Source organism: Leopardus geoffroyi, chromosome X, assembly GCF_018350155.1.
Source record: "Leopardus geoffroyi isolate Oge1 chromosome X, O.geoffroyi_Oge1_pat1.0, whole genome shotgun sequence".
NCBI classification, from domain to species: Eukaryota; Metazoa; Chordata; class Mammalia; order Carnivora; family Felidae; genus Leopardus; species Leopardus geoffroyi.
In genome coordinates, this window is record NC_059343.1 from 126,212,375 (window position 1) to 126,238,229 (window position 25,855).

The 25,855-nt window shown below is 50.2% G+C and overlaps 1 protein-coding gene across 1 annotated transcript in view; it reads left to right on the forward strand.

The window, feature by feature from the left end:
• Positions 1-25,855, forward strand: part of ZNF185 (zinc finger protein 185 with LIM domain) — a 62,804-nt gene that overhangs the window by 14,640 nt on the left and 22,309 nt on the right. The window contains exons 5-17 of the mRNA XM_045471206.1: positions 2,106-2,144; positions 2,251-2,328; positions 2,831-2,920; positions 3,714-3,800; positions 4,908-4,991; positions 5,256-5,297; positions 6,728-6,811; positions 7,281-7,370; positions 12,911-12,997; positions 16,032-16,133; positions 17,195-17,294; positions 21,014-21,171; positions 24,195-24,392. Of these exons, the coding sequence (XP_045327162.1) occupies positions 2,106-2,144; positions 2,251-2,328; positions 2,831-2,920; positions 3,714-3,800; positions 4,908-4,991; positions 5,256-5,297; positions 6,728-6,811; positions 7,281-7,370; positions 12,911-12,997; positions 16,032-16,133; positions 17,195-17,294; positions 21,014-21,171; positions 24,195-24,392 (1,239 nt within the window). The remainder of the gene's footprint in view (positions 1-2,105; positions 2,145-2,250; positions 2,329-2,830; positions 2,921-3,713; positions 3,801-4,907; positions 4,992-5,255; positions 5,298-6,727; positions 6,812-7,280; positions 7,371-12,910; positions 12,998-16,031; positions 16,134-17,194; positions 17,295-21,013; positions 21,172-24,194; positions 24,393-25,855) is intronic.

Consider the following 25,855-nt stretch of genomic DNA (forward strand, 5'->3'; position numbering starts at 1 on the left):
AAAATAGATGTTAGGGTCTGCAGTGAATCATTTCAAATCCACAGGAGAGACAGGCTTTTCTACTCTGCTTCCTCTTGGGAAAGGGAGTGCAGGTGTCACTGGGTTCAGATCCCTGGCCTTGCTGTGTGACCTTGAGGCTGGCTACCTAATGGGCCTCCATGGTTCCAGCTGCCTAGTGGACATTGGGAAGTCTCTGTAAAGGGTGAGACAACATATCTGAGGTGATTTACACAGTGTTGAGAGTCACACATGACTCTCTTGTAGGTAGCCCTGATTGCTGAGTGCACTGCGGAACCAAAGAACTGCCCACAGTTTGATTTACAGCCTTTGCATAGCTCTCTGGGGTGTACAGGTGAATTTTAGGAAGGAATCAGGGTGTCAAGGAGATGGACACATTTGTTCCAATGGTCTCCCAAATTCAGGATGACATATTCTGACATGTGGCCAAAGGGAACAGCCCATCCCGTCTGCATTTTGAAGACTTTTGCCTATCGGTGTCTAGGGGTGCTCCAAAGCACTGCCAAGTCAGTGAGTGGTGGGAATGCAAACCTCAGGCTTTAGTCTTGCTACAGTTCACTGGCAGTTGGCAGTGAAGGCAGTGCCAGGATCTTTCTCAGGTGGTGATAGAGGCAGTGGCAGCAGCTTGAAGGGAGGGATCCAAGTTCACTGCTAAGTCTCTGGGGCTGCCTCTAACAACTATGGACTTGCCCATCACCACCCTTCCCTGACTCGGCATCCACTACCAGCCAGGTCCTGTGCTCTCTCCTTGGGGAACTAACATCTTAGCAGGGAACACAGGCATGAACCAAATAGAGAGGTGAACATAAAAGAGAGAATTATGGATTGTGATTATTGCAGTTGGCAAAGTTGGTGAAGGCCTGAGGACGGTTTAAAGACAGTCTACTCACTAGGGGGCTAGTTTACTTTGGGTGGTACGGTTCTCACCCTGGGCTTCTGTTTGGGGCTATGTTTAGAAAGCACATCCCAGGGCACTGTGACTCAGGGCTTAGAGCAGGGATACCTGGAAGTCTACATAAACTTCGGCTCTCCTTTTCTCTTGGGGAAAGAAGTGGATCCAAGGGACAGCCAGTGATCATGGCCTAGCCTCCCCAGGCCAAAAATGTTTGTGTGGCTAGATGGGGGGAAATGGCCTTTCTTTCTCAGGCCCCACCCCAAGTGTGCTTGCAAATTTGTCACCTGCAGGCTGCTGTCTCTATTAAGGACAGGGTCTGCCATGATGCAGAACACTGTGGCTCTGTGCTGCCCTTCTCACCTGCTTCTGTGGGGTTCCTTTAGACCCACTTCCCCTGTTCTCCAGCCCTTAAGCTACTGTCTTCCTAGAAAGAAAGGCCATCTGCTGAATCCTTGTCTCCTGCCCCTGCACCCCAAACTCACAGCTCTTTGCTGCCTACCACTACTGGCCCTCTGAACCCGCTCAGTTGCTCCCAAGCAGGAGACACCCAGCATGTGCAGTCTGTTTTCCAGCTATGCCCTCCAGTCCCAAACTTTCATCAAGTCTGTGATGTGGGCATCTCAGGAGCTGGAGGAGAGAGGCCCCAAAGGAGCAGAAAGGGTGGGGAAGCTGCCTTTGGTTCTACCCCTTGGTCCCTCATGAGCCTTCCCAAAGGAGGCTGTGTGGTTAGGTCCGGGACCCTGGGCTCTCCCTGCCATGCCTCAACCCCAGGCCTCTGACCATGCAGCCTCCAGTTGTGAGAGTAGAGAGTGGGAGCGCTGTCATCAATCCCAGAAGACTTCTTGTTCAGGGGAGTACTGGGGCCTGGAAGGTGAGAGAAAAACTTGAGTTTGGAGGAGACCCCTCTGCAACAAATGTTTAGCCATGGAACACATCTTCCTGGGCACTTACTGTGATCCAGGGCCATCCTGGGCTGGTCCCAGTACTTTTCCTGGGGAGCATGAGGGAGCAGAATAGGAAGCCTGGCTTTGGGTGAAGGGGTAGCTGGCTCTCTTGAGAAATGGCCAGCCACTCTTGTTCCCCTCATTCTGACCACACTGGGGCACCCACCAGCCAATCCACTTTGCTGGCATTGGGTGCAGGGGAAATAGGGCGTCCTTGCTTCACCTCATACCTTCTTTTCCCTCGGCAGGCCTCCAAGCACAAGGGCTCCCACTGGCTATATCATCCGGTAGGTAACCATAGGACCCTGCCTGCCTCCACATGCCTGCACACCACTGCTCCCTGGATTCTCACAGGGGAGCTCACAGGGCTACTTCTTCTGGGCTTTCTTATAGGGGAGTGTTCACCAAGCCCATAGACAGCTCGTGTCAGCCACAGCGGCAGTTCCCCAAGGCCAATGGAGATCCAAAAAGGTGTGTGTCCTTGGGGTGAGGGCCTAGGCCAAGCACCAGGCATGAGGGCCTAGGTCAGGCTTATGGCAGAGAGATTACTCTATCTGTCACGGGTGGGGAGGGGTGGTGGATGGTAGCTCTCCTGTGTAGGGCAGGGCCCTGGAGAGTAGTGCTGGGACACAAAGCCCCAGGTGGATGTATGACCCAGATTGGGCAGTCCTGTTTCCCAGCAGCTGTGTGCTTTACTTTACCTTCTTCCCAGAAGGCTGAGGTGGCATGTCATCAAAGTGCCTTGGTGTCAGGTTGAACCTGGGCTCCATCATAAAGGCAGGGTCAAGGGGCCTGGGTCAACCTATGGCAGGAGGGCTGCCCTGCTCAGGGTGGCACAGATGGGATGGGTGTGTGGCAGGGCTGAAAGAAAAGAAGAAAGGCCACCAGCCACATTCCTGCTGGGGCATGTAGACAAATTTAGAAGCAAGAGGGGGCTTGGGAGTGGGCACATGGAAACTCCTTTCCTCTCCAGTGCTGCTGGTCTGCTGAGAACAGCTCCCAGTGGGCTTCCTCGGCCCTCCTCCTCCGGCTATAAGATGACCACTGAGGATTACAAGAAGCTGTAAGTATGCAATGGCAGACCCAGTTCAGTCCCCTCCTTCAAGGACAAGCCCAAACAGCAGGCCTGACATTCCTACCAGTTGCCACTGTGACCTGGAGCACATTGCTCTTCTGATCTGTGGCGAAGCAGGGGCTCTAAGAAGCTTATAGAAGGGGCCGGTGAGTCTGGAGGAAGGGTCATGGGTCATATCTCTGGGGCTGATGTTGGCTGACTCTGTTTCCTGGACATGCCTCTGCACCCCTCTGGGGTGTAGGCCAGGCCGCGCTGGGGCCTGATGATCCTGAGCATGATGATAGCCCTGGCAGCCAAGTAATTGGCATTTTGTGCTGAAATCTGAACTGCTTCTTGGATATAAATCTTTGGGGCTCCCCTTCTGGCCCCTATCAAATACGCCCCCCACTATGTGGCCAAGGAGGGGGTTTCTGGACAGAAGTGTGGGTTGAATCTGCAGTTCCCAAGGGCCCCACATCTTTATATTGCTTTATATCCCTTGTCACAACCATCCAGTGACATGGACCAGGTAGGAAATCTTTCTGGAGAAGGGGAGAGGCTTGAACTGGGTCTTGGAGGACAGTTAGGGTTGGAATAAGGAGAGAGGAGAGGGCTGGCTCTTGAGGAGGAAGAAGTGACATGAGCAAAGACTCAGAGGCAGCAATGCCAACATGTGCTATTATTGTTGTAAGTCAGGAAGCCAAACTGCTGAGGGTGGCAGCCTGTGACAGGGAACAGGGGCAGAGATGGGGGAGGAGGGGCCACAACCAACAGCATCCTCACACCCTCTCCCCTCCCCCAGGGCACCCTACAATGTCAGACGCAGCTCAGCATCAGGGGATGCTGAAGAGGAGGAGGTTCTCTTCTCATCTGATGAGCAGAAACGGAGGTAATGGTGCCCGCTGAGCATCCCACAGTCAGGGCAGGGGCCCAAGTTTCTGTGGACCAGTAATATAGGAATGGTGCCAGTTGCAGTGACAAAATGCACAACATGTACAATATCAGTGCTGGCTTGTTTGCTGGAGGAGTGGCTTCCAGCAACAGGTGTCATTCATTGAATCCCAGAACCACCCACTCAGTGTTGGGCCAGCTCAGGGGACCCTTTATGAAACTTTCATGGAGCAGAACCTAGGTAATGAGGGCTGGGGGAAGCCTCCCCTGGGTGGACAGAGTGTACAGAGGGAGGTGCTTCAGGACTTTATATCAATTTGCTAAAAAGGGTCCTGAGCAAATTGAACCAAAATCAGCCATCCTCCTAGGAGGAGCCCTCTGTGTGTATGCCGTGTGTGCTGTGCGGATGCTGTGTATGCTTTATGCTGGGCAGGGCCTGCATGGCTGGGTGGCAGAGCTACGCTCTGGAAGTGCCAGTGCCCCTCACCTCAAAATGAGGCTCAGGTACTTGGGCAGCAGCTAGGCTCTGAGGAAATAACTGCCCCCCCCCAGGCTGAGCCTGCCCCCACTGCCAGTGTCTGTTGGGCCCTCTGCGCCTTAAGAAACACAGCAAAGCTCCTGTGCTGAAGGTCTGGCAGGTGGACAATCCTAAGGCCAGAGTCTGCAGTGACAGTGGCCCCCGGACCTGGGAGGTACAAGGGAAGAGCCAGAAGTTCAGGAGCCAGGCTGCTGAGCATTGACTGCCCACTTTGCCATCAGCTAAGTGTGTGGTCTCACACAAGTCACTAAAGTTTCCCATGCCTCAGTTTCTTCATCTGTAAATTGTGGGTGATACTAGCACCTACTTTCCTAAGTTGTAAGGACTCAATGAGCCAGTATGGATTTGCAGCATGCAGCACAGGGCCAGGCCCACAATTTATGCTTGATAAATGTGGGCTGCATGGTCTCTGTTTCCTTTGAATAGTTCTGGGAGCAGGCACTAATTTGGCTTTGTGCACTTGCCTCCCTGGGGTGGCCCTGAGCCATCCTGGGTAGCTGCTGGGCTATGCTGGCAGAGTGAGTCCTGCCTTATGCCATTAGATACCTTCTCTCTGTGCCACCGCAGGTCAGAGGCTGCAAGCAGTGTGGTGAGGAAGACAGCCTCCCGGGAGCACTCCTACGTTCTGTCAGCAGCCAAGAAGAGCACCAGGTGAGTTACATGACAGGAGACACAGCAGGGCCTGGCTTCTGGGCCAGCTCAGCTACCAACTGGCTCCCCTCCTTTCCTCCTGGCTAGACCTTCCAGGATTCTCAGATGCTCTTTCTGGAAAACTGAGAGGTCTGGCTCCAGCCATCAGGGCTAATGAGGTACTGGGAGTGAGAGAGAGGCCCAGGACCCTATAAAGCAAAGTGGTCATGATGTCACTTGTCCATGGGTTCTGTCCAACACATTGCCTTTCTGCTTCCTTTGCAGCAGCCCTGCCCAGGAGATGCAGGCTCCGTTCATTGCAAAGAGGTAAATGTCAGCAAGGGAATCTTTGCAAGCCTCTTGCTGGCTGCAGAGAAGGCCTCCTGCCAGCAGAGGTGGAGTATGATCACCATGGAAAGCAGGTGCAGAGTGGGAAGGGGCCTCTGTCCCTGAGCAAGGGAAGTTGTGAGGGCCTAGTGGCTTTTGTCTGGAGGCCAGATGAGCAAGTAGGTGGGTATGGTGGCACTTGTGGCCTCAGCAGGCAGTTCTGTGTAGGCAAGATCTGGCTGACAGAACGTAGCTTGTGGCTGGAAACTTCCATTTGGTAACAGAGCTAGGCCCCTGATCCCCAATAGAGCCTTAGTGTTTCCAAGGGCTTCTGGGGTTTGAAGCAAAAGTAGCTACCAGGCTAAAAAGGAGTTGTTCCCCTGCCCTCCCTCCCACTCTACCAGGGACAGGCTGGACAATGCCTCAGCAGGAGGGATTATTGGGCTGGGGTCCAGAGGCTTATCATTGGGAGCCTCTGCCTGGCCAGGCCCTTGGAAGTGACCATAACATTGGAGATGGGCCCTAAAGGGTGAACAGAATTCAATACGAAATTATCAGGACATTAGGACACTCCAGTTGAGTGAGAGAGGAGTGTCCCCATCAGTTGAGACAGAATATCTTCTGGGAGAGAATATTTGGGGAGTATAGGGAAGAGACTTCCAGAAAGTTGAATTTTAGGGACATTCCATGAGGTAAACAAGGAAAGCATCCATGACAAGGTTGCATAGTGAGCTGAAGACTGGAATATAGTCAGGAAAGGGTGATGGCAGCATAAAGGAAGTGACAGATAATGATGTGCTTTTACTGGCTGTATTAGGTTGCCAGGGCTAGTATAAGAAAGTACCACAAACTGGGTGGCAAAGACCCGAGAAATGTACTGTCTCCTGTTCTGGAGGCTTTAAGTCCAAGATCCGGGTGTTAGCGGGATTGGTTCCTTTTGGAGGCTGTGAAAGAGAAACTGTCTCTGGCTTCTCTCCCAGCTTCTGGTGGCAGCAGGCAACCCTTCACAATCCTTGGCTTGTAGACACATCACTCCAGTCTCTGCCTCTATTGTCCTATGACCTTTTGTCTGTGTGTCTGTGTCCAAATTTCCCTCTTCTTATAAGGACACTGGTCATTGGATTTAGAACTCACCCTGTTCCAGTGTGACCCGATCTTATGTTGACTATATCTGCGAAGACCTTATTTCCAAATAAGGTCACACTCACAAGTTCCAGGCAGACATGGATTTTGAAGGGATACTATTCAACCTGATATGCTGTCCTTTATCCCAAACTGGAGTTGCTGAGCCTCCAGGCTGGGCCACTTCATGGCCATAGACAGCACAGAAGGAAATCATGTCCTTTAGGAACAGCAAGCTGTAGGGCGGCTGAGCAGGCCACAGGTGCCCTGGGGACAAGTGGTGCATCTGTTTCTCGTCTTACCTAAAGGGTTGAGGTGGTGGATGAGACCAGGCCTTCTGAGAAGAGCCAGGACCCACCTGCTCTAGGAAGATCCTCTCCTGGCTCGAGCAGGTAATCAATTACTCATCTCTGTCTGGGGCTGGTGGCTTCCAGGCTTGCCTGCCACTGTTACTGTGGAACCTCTGCTAGGTCATCTCCTTGCAAAGCCTCAGGGTCAGTGTCCCCATGTGCTCAGTGTCAAGACAGGGCACAGAAATCAATAACAGCTTTTTGGCTGGATGTCCTAGGGCTAAAAGGAGCAAAACAGCCTGACCTCCAGGGAAAGAGTACATCACTCTTGTCTTTTTAATGTTATCTGTGTCATCTTATCCCACTTGTGGCCACAGCATCCTAGGAAAAAGTACTAGCCATAGGGTTTGAGAGGGCCTACCATCAGAGTGCTAGCCCTGCCATTCTTGGGCTTGTTAATAGCTCTATTGTAAATTGTCCAAGTTCAGCCTGCCAGCTATGTCCTCTGCCCTCTGCTGGGGAAGGAGGCTCTACAGCCCCCAGCCCCACTCACAGCTGCCTTCTTTGCCAGTGTGGATGGAGACAGAGCCAAAGTGTCTCAGGGGATTTGGATTGAGCACATGCTGACTCTGCCCAGCCCTGCCAGGAGCTGGGAGCCCAAGTGGGTGCCATGACCTGGCTTTGGCCTGTAAGCTGGTCAGATGGGACAGCCTGGGACTGGGGTGAGAGGGCAGGGGGCAGACTGAGTGCTGGTAATCTCACTACAGACAGGGTCCGGATTTGGTCTGATTTCTGAGCCCTGAGTGTCTGGGCAAATAATGGTGCTCTCTTGTCTGCAAATGAAGAGCAATCAATACCTCCTTGTACTTTTCAGTGAATCAAGGTAAGTCCTGTTCAGAGCACCACTTCCCTGTTGTTGCTGCTGTTTAAAGCTCCTGCCAGGACTGGGAGCTTTGTCCAAATCCAAGTCTGCTAAGTGGTATGCCTCCATGGCACCCTTGGAAGACTCTGAAACCAGAGGGGCAGAGCACCTTTGTCTACAGGTCACTTTTAGGGACCCCAGGGGATTTTCCAGCTCTTGTAACGCCACTGCGAGCCCCTACTTTCCTCCCTAGTTCAAGTCCCACAAAAATTTGTATGTGACCATGGTCCCTCAGGGCTCCCTCCTCTGTGCCAGGAGGGAGATAGGGCCACCTGCCATAGCATAGACTGGTGGAGAGCAAGGCTGCAGACCTTCTTTCCTAGAGGGAGCCAGGAGTGTGAGGCCATCCTGAGGCCATGGCTCCAGCAGCACCACTGCCCCTCTTCTTCACTGCCTCCATGTCGTGATTCTCCCTGTTTGTCTAAACTTTTGTCCATTAGAATTTTTATTTATTTTTTTCAAGTTGATTTATTTTGAGAGAGACAGAGACATTGTGAGTGGGGGAGGGGCAGAGAAAGAGAGGGAGAGAGAGAATCCCAAGCAGGCTCTGAGCCATCAGCACAGAGCCCGAAGCAGGGCTGGAACTCACAAAACCCTGAGATCATGACCTAAGCCGAAATCAAGAGTCGGACACTTAACCGACTGAGCCATCCAGGTGCCCCTGTCGGTGAGAACTTTTAAACAAGTGGAAATATTTCAGAGCTCTTCACAAGGCAGCACTGATGGGACTTGGGGATTGATGGGGCATAGGGGCTGTCTTAGTTTGCTAGGGCAACTGTAACCACAGATGGGGTGACTCAAATAACTGAAATGTATTGTCTCACAGTTCTAGAGGCTGGAAGTCTGAGATTTAAGTGTCAGCAGGGTTGGTTCTTTCTGAGGGCTGGGAGGGAGGCCTCTCCTTGATTTGTAGATGGCCACCTTTCCCAGTGTGTCCTCACATGCTCTTCCATGTGTGTGTGTCTGTGTTCTAATCTCCTCTTCTTACAAGGACATCAGTCATGTTAGATTAGGGGCCCACCCTACCTCAGTATAACCTCATCTTAACTAATTCCATCTGTAGTGACCCTATTTCCAAATAAATGTACCATGAGGTACCAGGGTTAGGACTGCAACATATGAATTTGGAGGGGACATAATTCAGCCCCAAACAGTGCACATCTCTGATTTCTCCTTGTCCTTTGTGCAGAAAAAGAAGAGCAGTGAATGGTTTCAGATGCTTTTTAAAAGAGAACTTAGGAAAATTAGGTTGTGCTGTATTATGTATTTGAGAGGCATTTTAACATATCTTTTGGATGTTTAATACCCTTCATCTGCTGTCATAGCAAGGTGGCTATAGTGGTTTGTTAGGGCAGCAGTAAGAGAGTACCCCAAACTGGTGATTCAAACAACAGAAATATACTGCCTCGCAGTTGTGAAGGCCAAAAGTCCAAGATCAATCTTGCCTGTGAGGCCCCAGGAAACAGAATTGGGACCAGATTACAGAAAGTTCTAGATACCAGAGATGTTTCACAATGGGGAAGCCTCCAATAGGAAGGAAAGAGTTCTCATCAGAAGTGTGCAACAGGGGCTGGTCAGGGAGGCTTACTTTGATACTTCTCATAGTGCTTCTTCCCTCAGATTGTGCAGTCACAAAATATCTGGAACCCTGCCAGGCAGCTTCCAGGTGAGCCACTGCCTGGTCCTGGGTGGCCTTCTTTTCTGACTCCACTGTACCAGACAGGTCTTGCACTGGTCAGGTCAGGCAACCACCATCAGTTCCCCATACCCAGCCTCTCTCTGCCTGGTTATCTGAGAACTCCAGGCTGGATTGTGCCCTTGAAGAAGTGCAGCTCTATGGGGAGCAGTGACTCAACCAAACTCTGGGTGCTGTATTGACTCAGAAAAAGCTGGTTTATGGCAGAGTGGGGCAGGAAAATATCACAGCCTTGTTTCCAGGTATGGCTCTGAAGAGGCTGCCTCTTCCCCAAGTCTGTCCTTGCAATATCCTCCTTGGCTCAAGTCTGATGTAACTTCCTCATCTCACCCAGCAGGCCAACCAGGAGTAAAGCCCTTGTCTTAGGTGCCAAACCCTTCAGGGACTTCAGGGAGGGCTGAAAGTTTGGAATAGGAATGCACCACAAGAACACCTACAGGCTGTGTCCTCTGGGCTGTCCAGCTGTCATTTCCCTTCCATCAGATGCCGGACCTGCCTGGCATCTCAAAGGTCCCTCAGCTCCAAGTGCTTATATCTGAATTACTTGTCTCTACCATCACTCCCACCCCCTGCTCAACAGTGGAGGGGGCCTTCCCTCCATGCACCCCAAAACTTGTTTTCTTGGGTTCATCTTGTTTTTAACCCTCTAGTTGTGGAACAACTCCTATATACCTTCTGGACTGAACTTATTCAGATACCCTCTTCCAGAGAAACTGGTATGCACAAAGGCCCCCAGGCCTGGTTGCTGTCCCTGTCACAGCACTGGTCAAGCTTCCTTGGCTTTCTGCCTCATTCGACCATGGTGAGGCCTGCAGGCTGTGCCCCAGCATGCTGTCTGACAGAGTAAGCTGGAGAGCACTGAGTAAAAGCACAGCTTTTGGCACAAGGCAAACCCTGGCATTGCCTTATACTGGCCTTGTGCAAGCCACTTTACCTCTCTATGCCTCAGTTTCCTCATGTATACAATAGTGAGTAGTGATACCTACCTCCTGAGGCCTTCTCAAATACTAAAAGGGGTAATACATATGAAATCCTTGGCACAGTGCCTGGGTGCTCCCAGTTATAGGCTTGCTGATTTGCAGGGCAAATGAAGAGACCAATATCGCCATCTTGCTGGCCTCTGAGGGAAATGCGGTTGTGGGTGCGGAGAAGGAGGTACTCCCATAGGCAGCTGGGTCCACACTGGAAGAGTGCTCCCAGTCTCCGTCGGCTCTCAGCCTAGCTGACAATTTAAGATTGGACTAGAGCCATCTGTGGTTGAAGGTCTGGTGAGAGGGGCTGGTGGGCTGCTGCAGGAGAAGAGACACCGGAAGGCCCCTGTATGAGTTTGCTGGAGCTGCTGTCACAAGTTAACACAAACTCGGTGGATAAAACATCAGAAATGTGTCCTCTCACACCTGGAGGCCAGAAGTCCTAAATCAAGGTGTCAGCAGGGCTATATGTTCCTTTCAAATGGTCTGGGGGAGGATTTGTTCCAGGTCTTTCTCTTAGCTTCTGGTATTGCTGGCAATCCTTGGCAGCTCTCAGTTTGTAGATGTATCACTCCACTCTCTGCCCCTGTCTTCACATGGCCATACTCCTTCTGTGTGTCTGTGTACAAATGCCCCCTTTGTATAAGGACACCAGTCACACTGGATTAGGACACTCTCCTCCAGTATGAGTTTATCTTAAGTTTATTGTATCTGCAATGGCCCTATTTCCAAATAAGGGCACATTCATAGATACCAGGGGTTAGGACTCCAGTATATCTTTTAAGGGGACACAGTGCAACTCATAACAGCCCCTCTGGAAGAGGTGCCACTTGAGCTGGGTCTTCAAGAAGGGATTGCTAAATGGAGTGACAAAAAAGGAAGAAGGCATTGAGGGAGAGGTGCCAGCTTGGGCAGGTTGGGGTGACACTTTGTTCCTATTTCCTCTGCCACATAACCAGAAACACCAGTGAGGAAGTATGTTTTACTTGCCTGTGATGTTCCCAAGTGGGGTGTGTCCTGGCCAGGTGCTTTATGCTGTCATCATTGCTATCATGGGAGGAGACATGCACAGATCAGAGCTGCCCCTGTGCACCAGGCCCCCTGTCCCTGGAAGCCCTTCCATTTCCCCCTGTCATCTCTAATGTGCGACCTCTCAGCCAAATCCCAGGAAGGACATACACAGGCAGCCCACTGACCCGATCCTCTATGGCCTCCTAGTTTAGCTTGGAGCCGGACGTCAGGATCAACTCCAAGGTGACTTTCCAAGGAGAGCAGCCAAGTCACACCGGCTCACCCAAAGTGAAGAATACCTGTTTCTCTGCCTTCACCCTGGCCCCTCCTTCCCTGTCGTGGACCCAAAGGGGCCTTTCTAAAGTGCCAGTCTGATCATGTGAAGCTCTTCACCCCCCACTTTAAGCCCATCCCATGGCATCCCTTTGCCACACCAGATCTGGTTTCATCATTTAAGGCCCCTGCCAGCCTCCATCTCTTCCTCTCCCACCTGCCTGCCTCCAGCTGGCCCCCAGCGAGGCCACATCTCCATGAAGCTTCTCAGGCGCCCTTGGGGCTGAATTTGTGCACAGTCTTACACTTTAGTAGAGTCAGGAGCCATGCTACTCTGTCCCTGTTTTGCCCCCCCCCATACACACTAGGCTGGGGGTTTCACCTGGCCTGGGACTCACCCCCATCTATAACCCAGGACCCAACCCAGTGTCCACAGGCAGCTGAAGAAAGGAGGGAGTGGCTGTAAGTGGTTTGGGTCTTAAAGGATGGCTTAGGCCTTACTTTGTGGACCTAAAAAGGTATGGTCTTGAGTGAAGAGTACTCCCACAAAGCCAGAGAGCTCTAGATTGCCTCTGGCTCTGGCCATCACCATGGCCCAAGCCTGCTGGGGGTCAGGTCCTGCAGTGGAATCAGACTTGGCAGGATGTATGTGGTCAGCTGTGGGCCAGGCTCTGAGCACGGGAATCCTCAAAGGGAATCCTCAAAGGGAATCCTCAGCATCCTCTGAGTGCTGAGAATGTCTGATTCTCTGTGGACTCCAGGTCACAGGCAACTGGTCACTTTCCTTCATCCCCCAAGTCTCTGATATCCTACTCCCACTGGCTCTCCAACTTTGGCCTGTAGGTTTCCTGATTATCTTGTTTGTCATCAGTCCCCATCAGCCTATATACCCAGAACTCTCACTGGCTTCACAAATAGCCACTTTGGGCATTCCAGTGGAACCATAGCCCGGGCTCATCTCTGCAAGTGGGTGACAGCATCATGACAGCAGCTACAAACAGGGCATTGGGGCTGGGCAGTCCCATTTCCATCCAGAATCCACTTGCTATGCTTAAAGGGGGCTGGGCTCAAGGGTGGGAGACTGGTAAAGGGGTGTTTCACTCTCCTTCCTCTGCGACCTGGAAGTCAGTGGGTCAAGCTCAGCTGTAGCACCAAGAAAGCTAAAGGCCAAAGAGGAGACAAGAGAAAAAAAAGACAATGGTTCTGGGTGTCCCACTGCATTACCCAGGAGATCTCTGAAGGAGAATGCCCTTGGACCCCTGGCACAGATGGGAAAAGGGGGAGGCTTTCCTTACCAGCAACTCCCTGGCTATCTTTCTTGGCTGCAGTACAAGAGGTGAGGAAGTTGTCCACCTGCAGATCACGACACCTGGGGCAGGACTCCGCCTGATGACCCCAGACCTGGAAGGAATGAGGTATGGAGGCCCTGCTGGGCTCCTTCCACACCATTTTAGAGATGGGATAAGCAAGGAAGGGATGCAAATGATTAGGCCCAGGGGCTGGTTGGTAAGAGACATGGTCAACCTAGGTTCTCTGCCTCCATTCATGCTTTCACCCCACACCTCTTTAGGGGCAAGTACTTGGTTCATGTGAGGCAAACCTGGCCCTGGCAAGCCAGAGATGACTGTCCCCTGGCCAGAGATGCTGACCATCTGCCTGGTAGGGGAGACAGACGCAGACACCAGCAAGCTGTGAGGGCTCAGCCCTGCCAAGCACTGAGAACAAGACAGGACAGCTGTGCTGGGTTGAGACATGGGCTCTGCAAAGCGCCCTGAAGCCGCTGGGGCAGTTGCTCTGCTTGTGTGACAGGACTATTGGGAACAGGGTAGGGTCACCAGGTCAGCCTTGACAGCTCATGATGCCACCACACCTGGTTCTGGAGAGGGTGAGGGACAGGAGGACTACAAGGAGCACAGAGGGCCCAGCCCCTGCCTCAAGATAGGAGGCAGAGAGCCATGCAACAGGCAGACAGGATGGGGGGTGGATTGCTAGGAGCTGGGGTGGGGACAAGGGGAGATCTGAGCATGGAGGGGCCAATTCTCTTTGGAGGGACAAGTAGTGGGAGGGATCCTGCAGCACTCTCTCTCCTAATCTCATTTAGCTATTCACTCAACTAACATTTACTGAGCCCCCGATGCACACCTGACCCCTGCGCCAGGGCCTAGAAGGCAGCTGTGAAGCAGCCGGACTGAGACTCTTCCTCATGAATCCCAGAGTCTGGGGAGGGAGGCCAGAGTGTATGCCCACTGGAGCAGTAGGAGCTCCAAAGGGGCCTCTCACTAGCATACGGGTGGGTTGGTTAGGGAAGGCTTCCTGGAGGAAGTGTCATCCAAGATGAGTCCTGATGGATCTCTAGGTACCTTTACACTCCTCTTTGGCGCCTTCTTCTTCACACTCCCACCCCAGTCTGGCACTGAGTCCTACCCATTCTATTTTAGAGATATTTCCTATTCTTATTCTCCTATTGCCCCATCCCTAGACCCTCCACATCTCTACCTGGGTGAGATTTCTAAAAGGCAGAAGTAGTCATTCCAGCCCCCTGGGAGAACCCTGCAATGCCCCCCACCCTGATTGGGCTCTGCAGCCTGAACTCAGTACTCCTCGTATACCTCTCCCTCCTTGGGCCCTTGTCTCCAGCCTCCCAGGTCTCTATGTGGTGCCTATGCACAGTTGTCCACTCCTGGATCAATATTCCTTAAGAACTCTGAGAGCCTGGAGGGCAGGGGCTGCAGCTAAATGTTCATTACATTCCCTCTGGCCCAGAACAGAAATGTGAGAGTGTTTATTGCTGGAATGATTGAGGATCATCCAGTGTGACAACATCTTTAATAAGGTAACATTGGAAGCTGCTTCACTGATTTTCCTAAGGTGACAAGTCTTTGAGAAACAGGGTCCAAGTAACCCCAAGAGATGCAGGAGGAAGCCAGGCTGCCTCCAGTGAAGATCCCTGCTGTGCCTCCTGTCTCCAGAACCCACAAGGCTTCTGGTACTTTGTCTGGGAGTGGCAAAGCTACAACCATTGAAATCCCATGGGGGTTCTCCTCTCCCACTTTCCAGAGAATCAATTTGGGGAAAGAAGAAAGAGAGAAAGCTAGAATTCACCAAGCCCTGCCCTGCCTCAACAGCCTAGCAGGTATCCTCATGCATGATGCAGATGCAGTCACTATGTCTATTTTAGAGATGAGGAAACTGAGACCCTGAATGGTCAAGTAATTTGCTCAAGGTTACATGGCCAAGAGCAGACAGATCCAGGACTCCACTCAGGCTGCCTGACTCCCACTCTGCACCTTTTGCTCCATAACTCACCACACTACTGAGGACCAGGGGCAAGGGACAAGGAGGGGTGATATAAATACTTAGTATTTTTAAATGAATATATAATGAATTTACTTGTGGGCAACCAAATACAAATTGCTGGGAGGCATTTGAGGGTTTGTAGTTGAGGTTTGGGAGAGAGGTCAGGGTTCAAGAAATTTACATGTTATATGCAGACAGATGAAAGCTGAAATAATGGGATTCAATGTCAGTGTTTACATGAAGTACAATATCAAGGGAATTGAGAGAGGGGCTAGCAGGCTGGGCACAGAGCCCAGTGTGGAGGTGGCAGCTGCCTGGTCATCCCCCCAAGGGCAGCTGGGAATGGCAGTCAATTCTAGCCATGTCGAGGGTGAGCTGACCGAGGGACAGTCTGAAAGGCATTGGAGGTATGGGTCAGGAGCACAGAGATGTGCAAACATGTGGAAGTCATTGGTTTGAGGGTAGCAGTTGATGTCAAGGAGGAGGAGGTGGGCAAAGAGGTGGAGCATGCAGATGGAAAGGAATGCTGATAACACCAACATTAAGGGGCAGAAGAGGAGGGAATGGTGAAGGAGACTGGGAAGGTATGGCAAGAGAGGTAGGAGATGGTGTCACAGTCATGACAGATGAATTGGGGAAAGAAGACAGGAGTGGCCCACTGGGTCAGTGGTCCTGAATGGTGATGATGAAAGGAGTGTATCTGTTGCGTTGGACACCATGAGGCTCCCCGATGACCTCAGAGAGAACATAGGGAGGTTGAATTAGCAGCTTAGGAGAAGTCTCAACACCATGGAGGATTATAGTACAGAACTCTGAAATCAGACTGGGTTCAAATCCTAGCTCTTCCCCTTGGGAACCTTGGGGCAAGTTGCTTGGGCTGTCTGTGCTCCCATTCACTCATCTAGAAAGTAGGCAGGGATAAATATAGTGCCCATATCCTGGGGTTTATGTGGAGGGTTAATGCATGCAAAACCATGAGAATGGAGTCTGACCCTAAATCAATAGTAGCTATTAGTAATGATATTTTGAGAATTGGCTAGTCCTGCAATATCAGCTTTTAAGTTCCTTGGAGACAGTTGGCATCTGAGTATGAGATAAATGCCTTCATCTGAGTGTGGTTGGATGGTTAACTTATGTTTCTTTCCTCCATAGGTCTTCCCTGGGCTCCAAATACAAGGAGGACCCCAGCCCTAGAGAGGCCAAGGAAGACTTGGCTGGTGAAGAGGCCTGCAAGGGCCCCAATCTAGACCTAAGGTAACTCAGTGCAGGGACATAGAGCCCATGTGGCCTATGGTGTAAGGTCCATGGATAGAGCTGGGACCAGGACTGTCCAGTTCCCCCACTGTGTCCCCAGTGCCTGGGGCAGTGCAAGTCCTCAGTGAATATCTTTTGAAAGAATAAATGAAGGAATGTATGAGGTTTGGAGAGGGGCAGGCCCCTGCCAAGATCCCTCAGAAAGCCAGTTGCAGAGGAGGACAAAACTCCAGGCCAGACCACCCCCACCCAGCCCTTGGCCCAAGTTCACTGTGCCTTTGCCCCCACTGAAAGCAGTCCTGCTGATGGCCAGGGCAAGCAAGCCTGCCAAGTCAGAAGTTTAGGGAAGTCAATGACCAAAGGATGCATTGACCTCAACAGAGCATCTAGCATAGACTTCCAGGATGAACTGTGGATAAAGGGAGACATGGCAGGTGCTGGCAAGGATGGGAGGCAGAGCCAGTGGTGGATGATGAGTCCAGAAGGGATGGTTGTGCCCAGCCATCCTATGACTATCTCATTGAGCTGTCCTTCATGCTAGACCAAGGAAGCCTGGGTGTGGTGAGCAACGGCTGAGAGTTGAGTGTTTCTTCAATGGGAAGTTGGTAACCAGTAATGGATAAGAGCCCACAGCCTTGCCTGTCTGCCTCCATTTTATCAGTGTGGGGTTCTGGACCCCCAATGGGGACTCAGTCATGAAATGAGGGAAGGGGACCTGGGATGTCTGGGGGAGCTTGTTTCTGCCTTGGGCTCTATTATTTATTAGTGGCCCCAAATGCTTTGCCCTTTGTTTTTTTGACCATTGGCTTCCCCACGTTGTGCTAGCTTCCTCCCAAGTTGCCACTTTGCTCTGTTTTTTGGCTCCACTCTTGCTCCCACTCCATCAGGTTTGGAAGAAAAGCAGAAATACTTGCTGATGTCCAGTTGGCTCTAGTTGGAGCAGCGCAGGGTGGCAACTGGGAGCCTGGGCTTCTAGTCCTTGAGGCTGGCTCTCAGGACATCTTAGTTATATTAGATCAAAACCTAATCAGAGTCAGCAAATGTTTCTCTTCCCATAACAGGTCAAGTGCACAGTCAAGTGATGGCAATGTGGGATCCAGAGCCATGGGCTTCCCACCTGAAGGCTTGATTGAAGCAGACATTGACTCTGGGAGAGGAGGGTAAGCTGCCTGGAGGAGGCAGATGGCCCCAGGTTACTGATTCTCTCATGTCCCTGGTGACAGGCCAGGGTCAAGCTGCCAAAACTGCCTGGGTTACGGGGGACTGAACACTGGTCATTTCCCATAGTCCTGTCTACAGCTTGCTTCTCCAGTTGCTCCCACCACATCCTTTGTCCCTGTGCTTTCCACTTATCAGAATTGCCTATGCTTGAATCTTGCTCCTTCTCCTGCCCTCTGCCACTTGCTCTCAAGATCCTCCAGTGCAGGCGCAAGGGTCCACTTGCAGCTGGAGGTTCAGCCCTGCCTGGGCAGGCACCAGGAAGTAGAATGAATATGTACGGAATGAGTGAAGGGACAAATGAATGACCAAATGATGGGTTAATCAGTGCCTTCTCTCTTCTTGGCTGAGCTCCGAGGACAAGCTAGAAGGAGGTCCTTCATCTCTGCTTTCCTCTTTTCCTTCCACAAATCCTTAAGCTCCTTTTCCTGTCCTGCCCACCTCCTCTGGACAGCTATGCTCTGTGGTTCAGTGAGAGGAAAAGCAGTGGCCCCACTGAGAAGATAAACATGTCTGGCTGGGCTCTAAGTTCCTGGATCTGGGTGGAGTCAGGGTCCACTTTCTCAGGTGATTCAGGGAGTGGTTCCCAAGGTCCCACATGTCCCTAAGTGGCTGCAAACCAAGCATGAGTCATCCTTGGGGACAAAGTATAGGTATGCTGATGTTGGCACAGATAGTTCAGCTCCAAGTTGTGCTAGTGCCTTTATGGTTCAGAGCAGATGGACGAAGCCAGTGTCTGCAGAGAGCCACAAGGGCATGCTGCCAGCCGGCACACCTGCCCTACCACTCTGCTTCAGCAGGTGCAAAGAAAGGCCACTGGGTTGGGGCCTTGGCTCTTCGAGCTGCCACTAGTGGAAACCACTGTCTGAAAGGCCAGCACTTGCAGCCTGCCTCACTGTGTCCTGGCCAGCACAGTTGTGCAGATTAACTGTTGCTGTTGTAGACCTCTGGTCCAGTGTGATTGGGTAAAGTTCTTGACTGCTTTTTCTTTGAATATTCATCCAGATCATTCTTGCTAACACACCCTCCTAAAACAAAGTCTTTGCTTTCTGCTTTCAGTTTCTTTAAAATTAAGCCAAACATGAAATTAACTTGCAAAACAGTCTAAAGACTTAACCTAGTTTTTTACATCGTCTTAACTGTACATATTTTGGCAATGATTTTTAAGAAACTTACCTTTATTATATTTCCAAGGAAAATGTTTCTTTTTTTAAGATTTTATTTTTAACTAATCTCTCCACCCAATGTGGGGCTTGACTTTATAACCTCGGGATCAAGAGTTGCACGTTCTACCGACTGAGCCAGCCAGGTGCCCCATAAAATGTTTCTTATGCAAAAAGCAACCACTCCTTTTCCATTCACTTTTATGAGTTTAATAATTGAATTTAGTAATTATGGTTGCAAGTACAACTGGGATAAATGGATGTGGGAACAAACATGAGGAATCTTAGTGAGTGTGTTACTCAAGTGCAGGCTTGCATGGGCAATGAGGTGCTCTGTGAGCTGTGACTGCTCAGCTTGCTGTGAACATCAACCTGCCTGATTTACAGAGACAAAGAATGCAACCTACCCCTGGAAATACTGGGTAAGACAGCACCCAGTCACTCAATCTGTATCAAGTTGATGGATACAGATAGACTACAAAGGGATGCTGCTTTTATAAATGTCCACAGGCCCCAGTAATAAAAACAGGAACAATTTAGCACATGTTAGGGCCCAGGCATTATTCTAAGTACTTAGCATCTATTATCCCATTTACTCTCCTCAGAAAACTTATGAGGCAGACACAATTATCATCCCCATTTCAGGTGATGTGCCCAAGGTCACACACCTGAGAGGTAGCAAAGTACTGATTTGAATCCAGGCAATGTGCCTGCAGGGAGCCTACACTTAACCACAAGGACACGGTGGCCCAGTGTCAGGCAGCTGTGTGATCTAAGTGAGTACTGTGCCCTGAGCATCTGTTCGAGTAGTCCTTCAGTTCTCATCATCTGTTGGGGATAGAATCCATCCCTTTGGGAGGAAGTACACATATAGACACAAAGTCCTGAACCCAGACCAGGCTTGGACTCCAAACAACCTGGTATTTCCTGAGCACTGTATGCAGTTGAGTGTGGCTAGTACTGAGGGTCCTTGTGGAGGAGTGGTGGAATAGAAGGCCTATTGAGGTATGAAAGGGCTGATTCTTTAATACTGGATATTGTTAATGACCACAATAGCTACTTAACTTTGGGTCACCTACTGTGTGCACTCCACTCTACTCACTGTGTCCCATACAGTGCTCCCCACAATCCTGTGAGGTTTGCACCCAGTAGGAATGAAGAACAAAGGTGTGAAACCTAAGTCTCTGTGCCTTCTGGGAAGAACAGTGCTCTGAAAGAAATACCCAGAGGGCTAAGATAGAGTGGTGGCAGTGAGGAGGGCTAATACATGGGGCAACTCAGGCAAGCTCCCATAAGGAGAAGGAACCAATTCCAGAAAAGAGAAAAGAGCTGCAGACCTAAAAACACTGCCGTGGGAACACACCAGCATGTTCCAAAGCACAGAGTGGCTAGAGCCTAACCAGTGACAGGGATGATAGATGGAGTAGGGCTTTGGTAAGCTATGAGGTATGAGGCCCTATTTTGTGACTTTTTGGTTTCAGACTGCACTGACAGTTAACAGAGTGAAAACAGTAACTGACACCTATAGTGTGCTCTGCTGGATGCTTTACAATCTTTCAAGCAACTCTGTGAAATGAATAAGATGGGGAAACTGGGGCACAGAAAGGTTAAGTGACTTGCTCAAGGGCTTACAAGTGGTAAAACTGAGTCCCAACACAAGAGCCTCTAAAAAAAAAAAAAAAAAAAAAAAAAAAAAAACCTTCAGGAAAAACTTTAAAAAGCTAGTTTATGAAGTCTGTTGTTTGGAACCTATTCTTAAGATCCAGAACCAGTAACTCTCAGCTGGTTAAGGTGTAAAGCACTCTGCCTGCATGATCTCATCTAATATTCCCTGAACTGGGACAGGATCTAGCTTCTTATGCGATAGGGCAGTGGAGAAAACTCAGGCCGCACTTGAGAATCAACAGGAAAATATTTTAAAAACAAAAAAGCTTCCTGAGCCCTATGCAGAGACTTAGATTTAATTGTTGTGAGGTGGCTTACACCATCATTGTCTTTTTTAAAACTCCCAGTTTATTTTCATGCGCAGTCTAGCTTGAAAATCTTTGTTCTAGGGTAGTGGTTCTGAACCAGGGGCAGCTTCCCCACCTCCTGAACCCCTAGGGATCACTTGGCAATGGCTGGAGACACTATTGTCACAATGGGGAGGAGGTTGCTATTGGCAAATAATGGGTGGAGACCAAGGATGCTACACAGACCATACATACAATACACAGACCAGCATCCACCATAGAGTAATCCAGTTAAAATGTCAATAATGACGAGGTTGACAAGCCTTGCTCTAGAGCCTTCACGATGTCTGTGGAAAGCCACCAGATGCTGGATTGGAAAGAAAAATGGTTGAGATCCCAGCACTCCTCCAGGAGTCTGAGCAGCCGGGACACAAGTCCGGTTTCGCGCGTGCGCTCCTGATTGGCGCATCCCTGTGGCCGCGCTCCTAGTGGGGCGCGACACCGTCTTCTGTGTGCCTGCGCGCTGGAGCGAGAGCGCTGAAGCTAGTGTGCGCCTGCGCGCACCGCCATTTCCTTGCAACCGGAAGCTCGAGTCGCAGCGCCCATCGGGAAATGCGACAGTTCACCGAGCGAAATGGCTGCCCTGGGGGAGAACGGCCTCAGTGTAGCTTTTCTTGCTGCCGTGCTGGTTCCTGCCGCTAGATGGTGCGCGAGGATCACAAATGGGCTAGGCCTGACGTCTGGGAGACTCCCTGGGCTCTCGCTGCCCTTGCCCTGCTGGCCCAGTGGGCTCTGGTGGTGCCACCGACCTTGGGGTTGAAGCAGCCCCTCTGACCACGTGTGGACGGACCATCGCCACAGTCCAGGCAGAGGCGAGAAAGAGAGAGCGAGCTGGGTGCCCGTAAGGAGCTGAACAGGGCTCCTGTGGTCCCCGCCTGTTTGGCAGGGTGCCCTGGCCTCTCGGTCGTTTCTGGCCACTGGCCACTGATCTTCAGAGCTGCCCAGGGGCAGGGGCTGTGGACATACGGGGAGGGCAGCGGATCCTCCACCCATGAGGGACCTCCTGGGCAGATCTGCCTGGGCAGGGCTCTGGGGTTCTGTGAAGAGGCAGCTTAATTCCCAAGAGTTGGGCGAGGAAGGGTGATGGGGGCAGGGGGCAAGGCTATCCTGCGGAGTAGTCAAACTGCTCCAAAGTTGATGAACTCTTCCCTAGTCTAACTTGGTCTTGCTTCATCACATGTACAGGAAGAATTGGTATAGTATGGTAATCAGGAGCATGTATTCCTGTGCATGGTCTTATGCTTAAGCTCTGTCACTCGCTATTTGACCTTGGGTATCATTTTAATCTCTTCTAACCGAGTCCAAGCTCATTTTGCTCACTGCAAGACAAGCCAGTAAGTGGAAAGGCAAGACACTGGGGTAAGGAAAGCGACTTTATCCAGACAGCCAGCAAACCAAGGAGATGGTGGACTGTTGTCCTAAGGAGTTATCTCCCCTTGGCATGAAATTTGAGCTTTATAAAAGAAGCAAAAGAAACTTAGCAAAAGGAGGAATCAGGAGGGAGTGGAGTTAAAAGATGACTGACATCTGTAGACATCCCAGGAAGGTTGTGTAATTTCTCTGTCCTTGGTCAGTTTATCTTTGTTTGCAGGAATTTGGTCATGTTGTTCCTGTAAATCTTAAACATAGCATAGTCATTTCTGTGCATACTTCCTTATCCCCTTGGGTGAAGTAAGTTTTGGGTAAAGAGTGGTTTTTGAAAATCTTAGCTGTAGCATGCCTACATGCAGGGCTAAACAGAAGTTTCTAAGCTATAGGTCACAGTAGCAAGGGAAATAGAAGCAATATGGAGTCAGACATGCTAAGTTTCTTCCTCTTACACTCTGTGTTTGTATTTCCTTACTGTAGAATAGTGGTAATAATAGTTCCTATCACACAGTGTTGTTCTGAGGGTCAAGTGAGTTTGTCAAAACCATGTAGAACATTTCCTGGCACAAAGTACTATGTCAAACTCTCCTTTTATAAAACACTTCAAGCTAAATAAAGCAGCCCCAGAGGAATGCCTCCTTCCACCTCAAAAAAACACTGGGAAAACTGGCCTCTGCTTCCTTTTACCAGCTTATTGGCCTGATTTCATTTAATAAGACAGAGTAGTTCATTTCTTCCCCAGCAAACTTTTGTTATTAGACTTTACATCTAAAACATAGGCTGTTTTCCTCTTTGTTATGTTGCAAGTCTCAGATTTTCAGGTTTATGTTCTTTCTGCATGAGAAGCATGTGAACTTTAAGCACATGTATTCACTGTGAAGAACCATTGACAACCAGCAGAGGAGTCTTTTGGGGGTAGTTTAAGAATGGACGGTATTGTTATCTTCCATGTGGAGAGTCTGATTGTGTCAGGAATTGGCAGTAGCTGTGTTAGGCTACTGGATCTTTGATCTAGTTACAGGCGTATCTCTAAGCACGTGACTTCCAGGCAGTTCATTAGGGGCATGGGAGATCTCTGGGATATTACATTGCTCAGCAAGACTGCCTGTGACTGTTTTAGTAAGATTTACTTTTTATAGGTCAGGTGGATTAAAACTCCTATAATCATAGTGGCTTTGCTCTGAGGCCTAGGGCAAAGGAACCTTATTCACCCACTTGCCACTGTGTTGCAGTAGACCCCAAAATTACTCTTTGCAGAAATCTTGACTTGATTCACAAACTTCATAAGGACAATCTCTGTTACTGTAATTCTATAACAGATAGGAGATGGGACAGCACTCTGATTAAGTCCATGGCAAAGCTAGCTCCGGGCTTACAGAGGCAGGAAACAAGCTCGTTGGGCTTCTACGTTTGTTTTTGGCTCAAGCATGTATGTCACAGATAAGGGTGGAGTGGGTGTGTCAGGGTATCTTGCTGACTAAGGGACTGGCATTATCTGAGCAGACCACTTTTGGTATCTGGCTGGGCTGCAGCAGACCATTAGGGTAGAAGCAGCACAGGGAGACACAACACCCACTTGCCTGCAGATCTGCCTGGGCAGCTGGAAGTGGTAATAAGTTTATTGTCTCTGCTGGGATATTTTTGTTCCTCTCACCTGAGGCTGAAGAGTCGCATTGCTTTCAGGGCATACTTTGCAAAAAGTATGGTCACTGCTCCACTTGAAGAATGAAGGCAGGGAGCATGCCTACTATGGGATTAACTTCTATGAATAAAAGATCCTAGGGCTGGAGGTAGCTGGTAGTGTGCTCTTCTTGTTCCAGGGGAGCCTCACCAGTGATTGGAGGCAGGCTGCTGATGTTGGGAGAGTTGAGTTTAGCCTGACTCTGTGTCCCTGGCCTAGTGGTCATATAACATCTTTGAGGCCTCCAGGCAGCAGCACCATCACACTAGAGTTAAGGAGGAAGCACCAGGAGAAAGAATGAGACCATTGGAAGCACCTCAGATGGGGATGGAAGGGTGTGCAAGTGTAGGCATGATGTGATTCCAGGGAGGAAAAAAGATCTCCCTTGATGCCTAGACAGCTGAGAATCCGCTTCCTCATTGCTAGATTGAGGGTATGGCAAAATCATCAGAGGCTCATGCTTTCTCTGGTACAAGTGGGGACTGCCTTTGGGCTCCTCTCTTCCCTACCCTCTGGGAGAGGAGCCTGTTATGGCCACAGGAGGTGACATCAGCATGCAGTGGGTGAAGAAGAACTGGTCCCAAAGTCTCATTCCATAAAGGTGTTCACTCTTCCTCAGCACCTTGGCTGATTCTGAAGACAAGAATGTGGCTGCCAAGGTGGGAGAGACCTGGCAGGAAAGGCCTGCAGTCCTGAGAGGTGGCCATGGGGACCCAGCTGCACCCTCCCAGCAGTCTGCAGCCCCCAGGACCCCAGAGCAGCAGAGCATCCCCAGAAGACCAGAGCAGCTTGTGGAACTGGACAGCCAGGCCAGCAGGTAAGTATTAAACTGTGCTGGGTCCCTGCCTACCTGAGCTGGAGAGTTGTCAGGGGCCATGACCCAAGTGAGACCCACTCTTACCCCATGTTCATGCCAGTGCCTGGCACATCACACACCAAGGTGTTCAAACTCCTGCTCCATGAGTGGGATTGGGATAGTGACTCCCTGGGTGCAAAGCAGTGTTTAGGGGCTTCCTATAGCACAAGTAGTTGGGATAGGGCTGGGATAGGAGCTGGTGTATGTATGCAGAGGTAAGAAGCCCTGGCTAATTTCTGACATGTGGACCAGGAAGGAGGTCTCCCAAGATGGGGGTCATAAGTAGGAAGAGGACTATTTGTGTGTGTAAAATGGCACTGTGTGTGTGTGTGTGTGTGTGTGTGTGAGAGAGAGAGAGAGAGAGAGAGAGAGAGAGAGAGAGAGAGAACATTCTTCAGACAACCTCATCTACTCTGCAGCCCCTAGTATAATCTTTACTCAACTCCAGACCTACTGGACATTATTGTCCAGATTCCCTGTAGGCACTTTACATTCAGCATAACTCAAATGACCTTATCATATCTCTGCACAGCACCTCTCCCCAACTTCCTTGCTATATCTCAGCTCATTCTTTCCACAGCTTGCGACCATCACCATCCACTCAGTTGACCAATTCTTGGAAAAGCCTTGGCTACCACTTTCCTTCAACTTTACATTTTATAAGGCAATAAGACTTGTGGCCTTATCATTTCTCTCTTGACTGAGCAAATAGTTTCCTAACTGGTCTCCTGCATCATCTTACTTTATAATGCCTGGCCTGATTCTCCACATGGCAGCTGGAGCGAATCTTCCTACAAGTCATGTCTGATCTGTTCATGATTAATATAGCATTAATGTTATTAATGCCAGTTTTGTTGTTGTTTAATGGATGTGGAGTTTCCCTGGTCTCTTGTTTATACTGCTGGCCTCCCTTCCTCCTCTTTTTCTCTTGGGCAGGAATGGCTAATTGGTTGCCACATTGGGAACAGAAACTGCATGGATCCAACTTGGCCACCAATCCTCCTTGTCTTTGGAAGAAAATGGCTTCATATGTACAGCCAAGAAGGTTCCCCCTGGATTCTTTGCTTTTGTCTACAAGGCCCTGGGGTCATTTGTCCAGCCAGGCTCTTGGCTGGGTGAGTAAGGCCCTGTGGTTCAAGGATGTAAGGGGTGCCCTCCTTTTTGGCTCTATGTGTAAAGCCATCAGCTTCATCAGTGGACCTTTATCTCCATTTTCTGTTCTTTTGTCTAAAAAGAGGTGTTAATTATTGGCCCCCTAAAACTCTGAGTCCATACAATGAAAAAAGATAAAAATAAGAGCTACAAAGGCATATTGGGTCAGAATTCTGGCAAATAATATTGAAAGGTCTTGTAGCAGAAGAGGATCTGAAAGGGGATACTGAGAAAGAAAGTTTTGGATAAATGGAAGAACTTGGAAAGAGTAC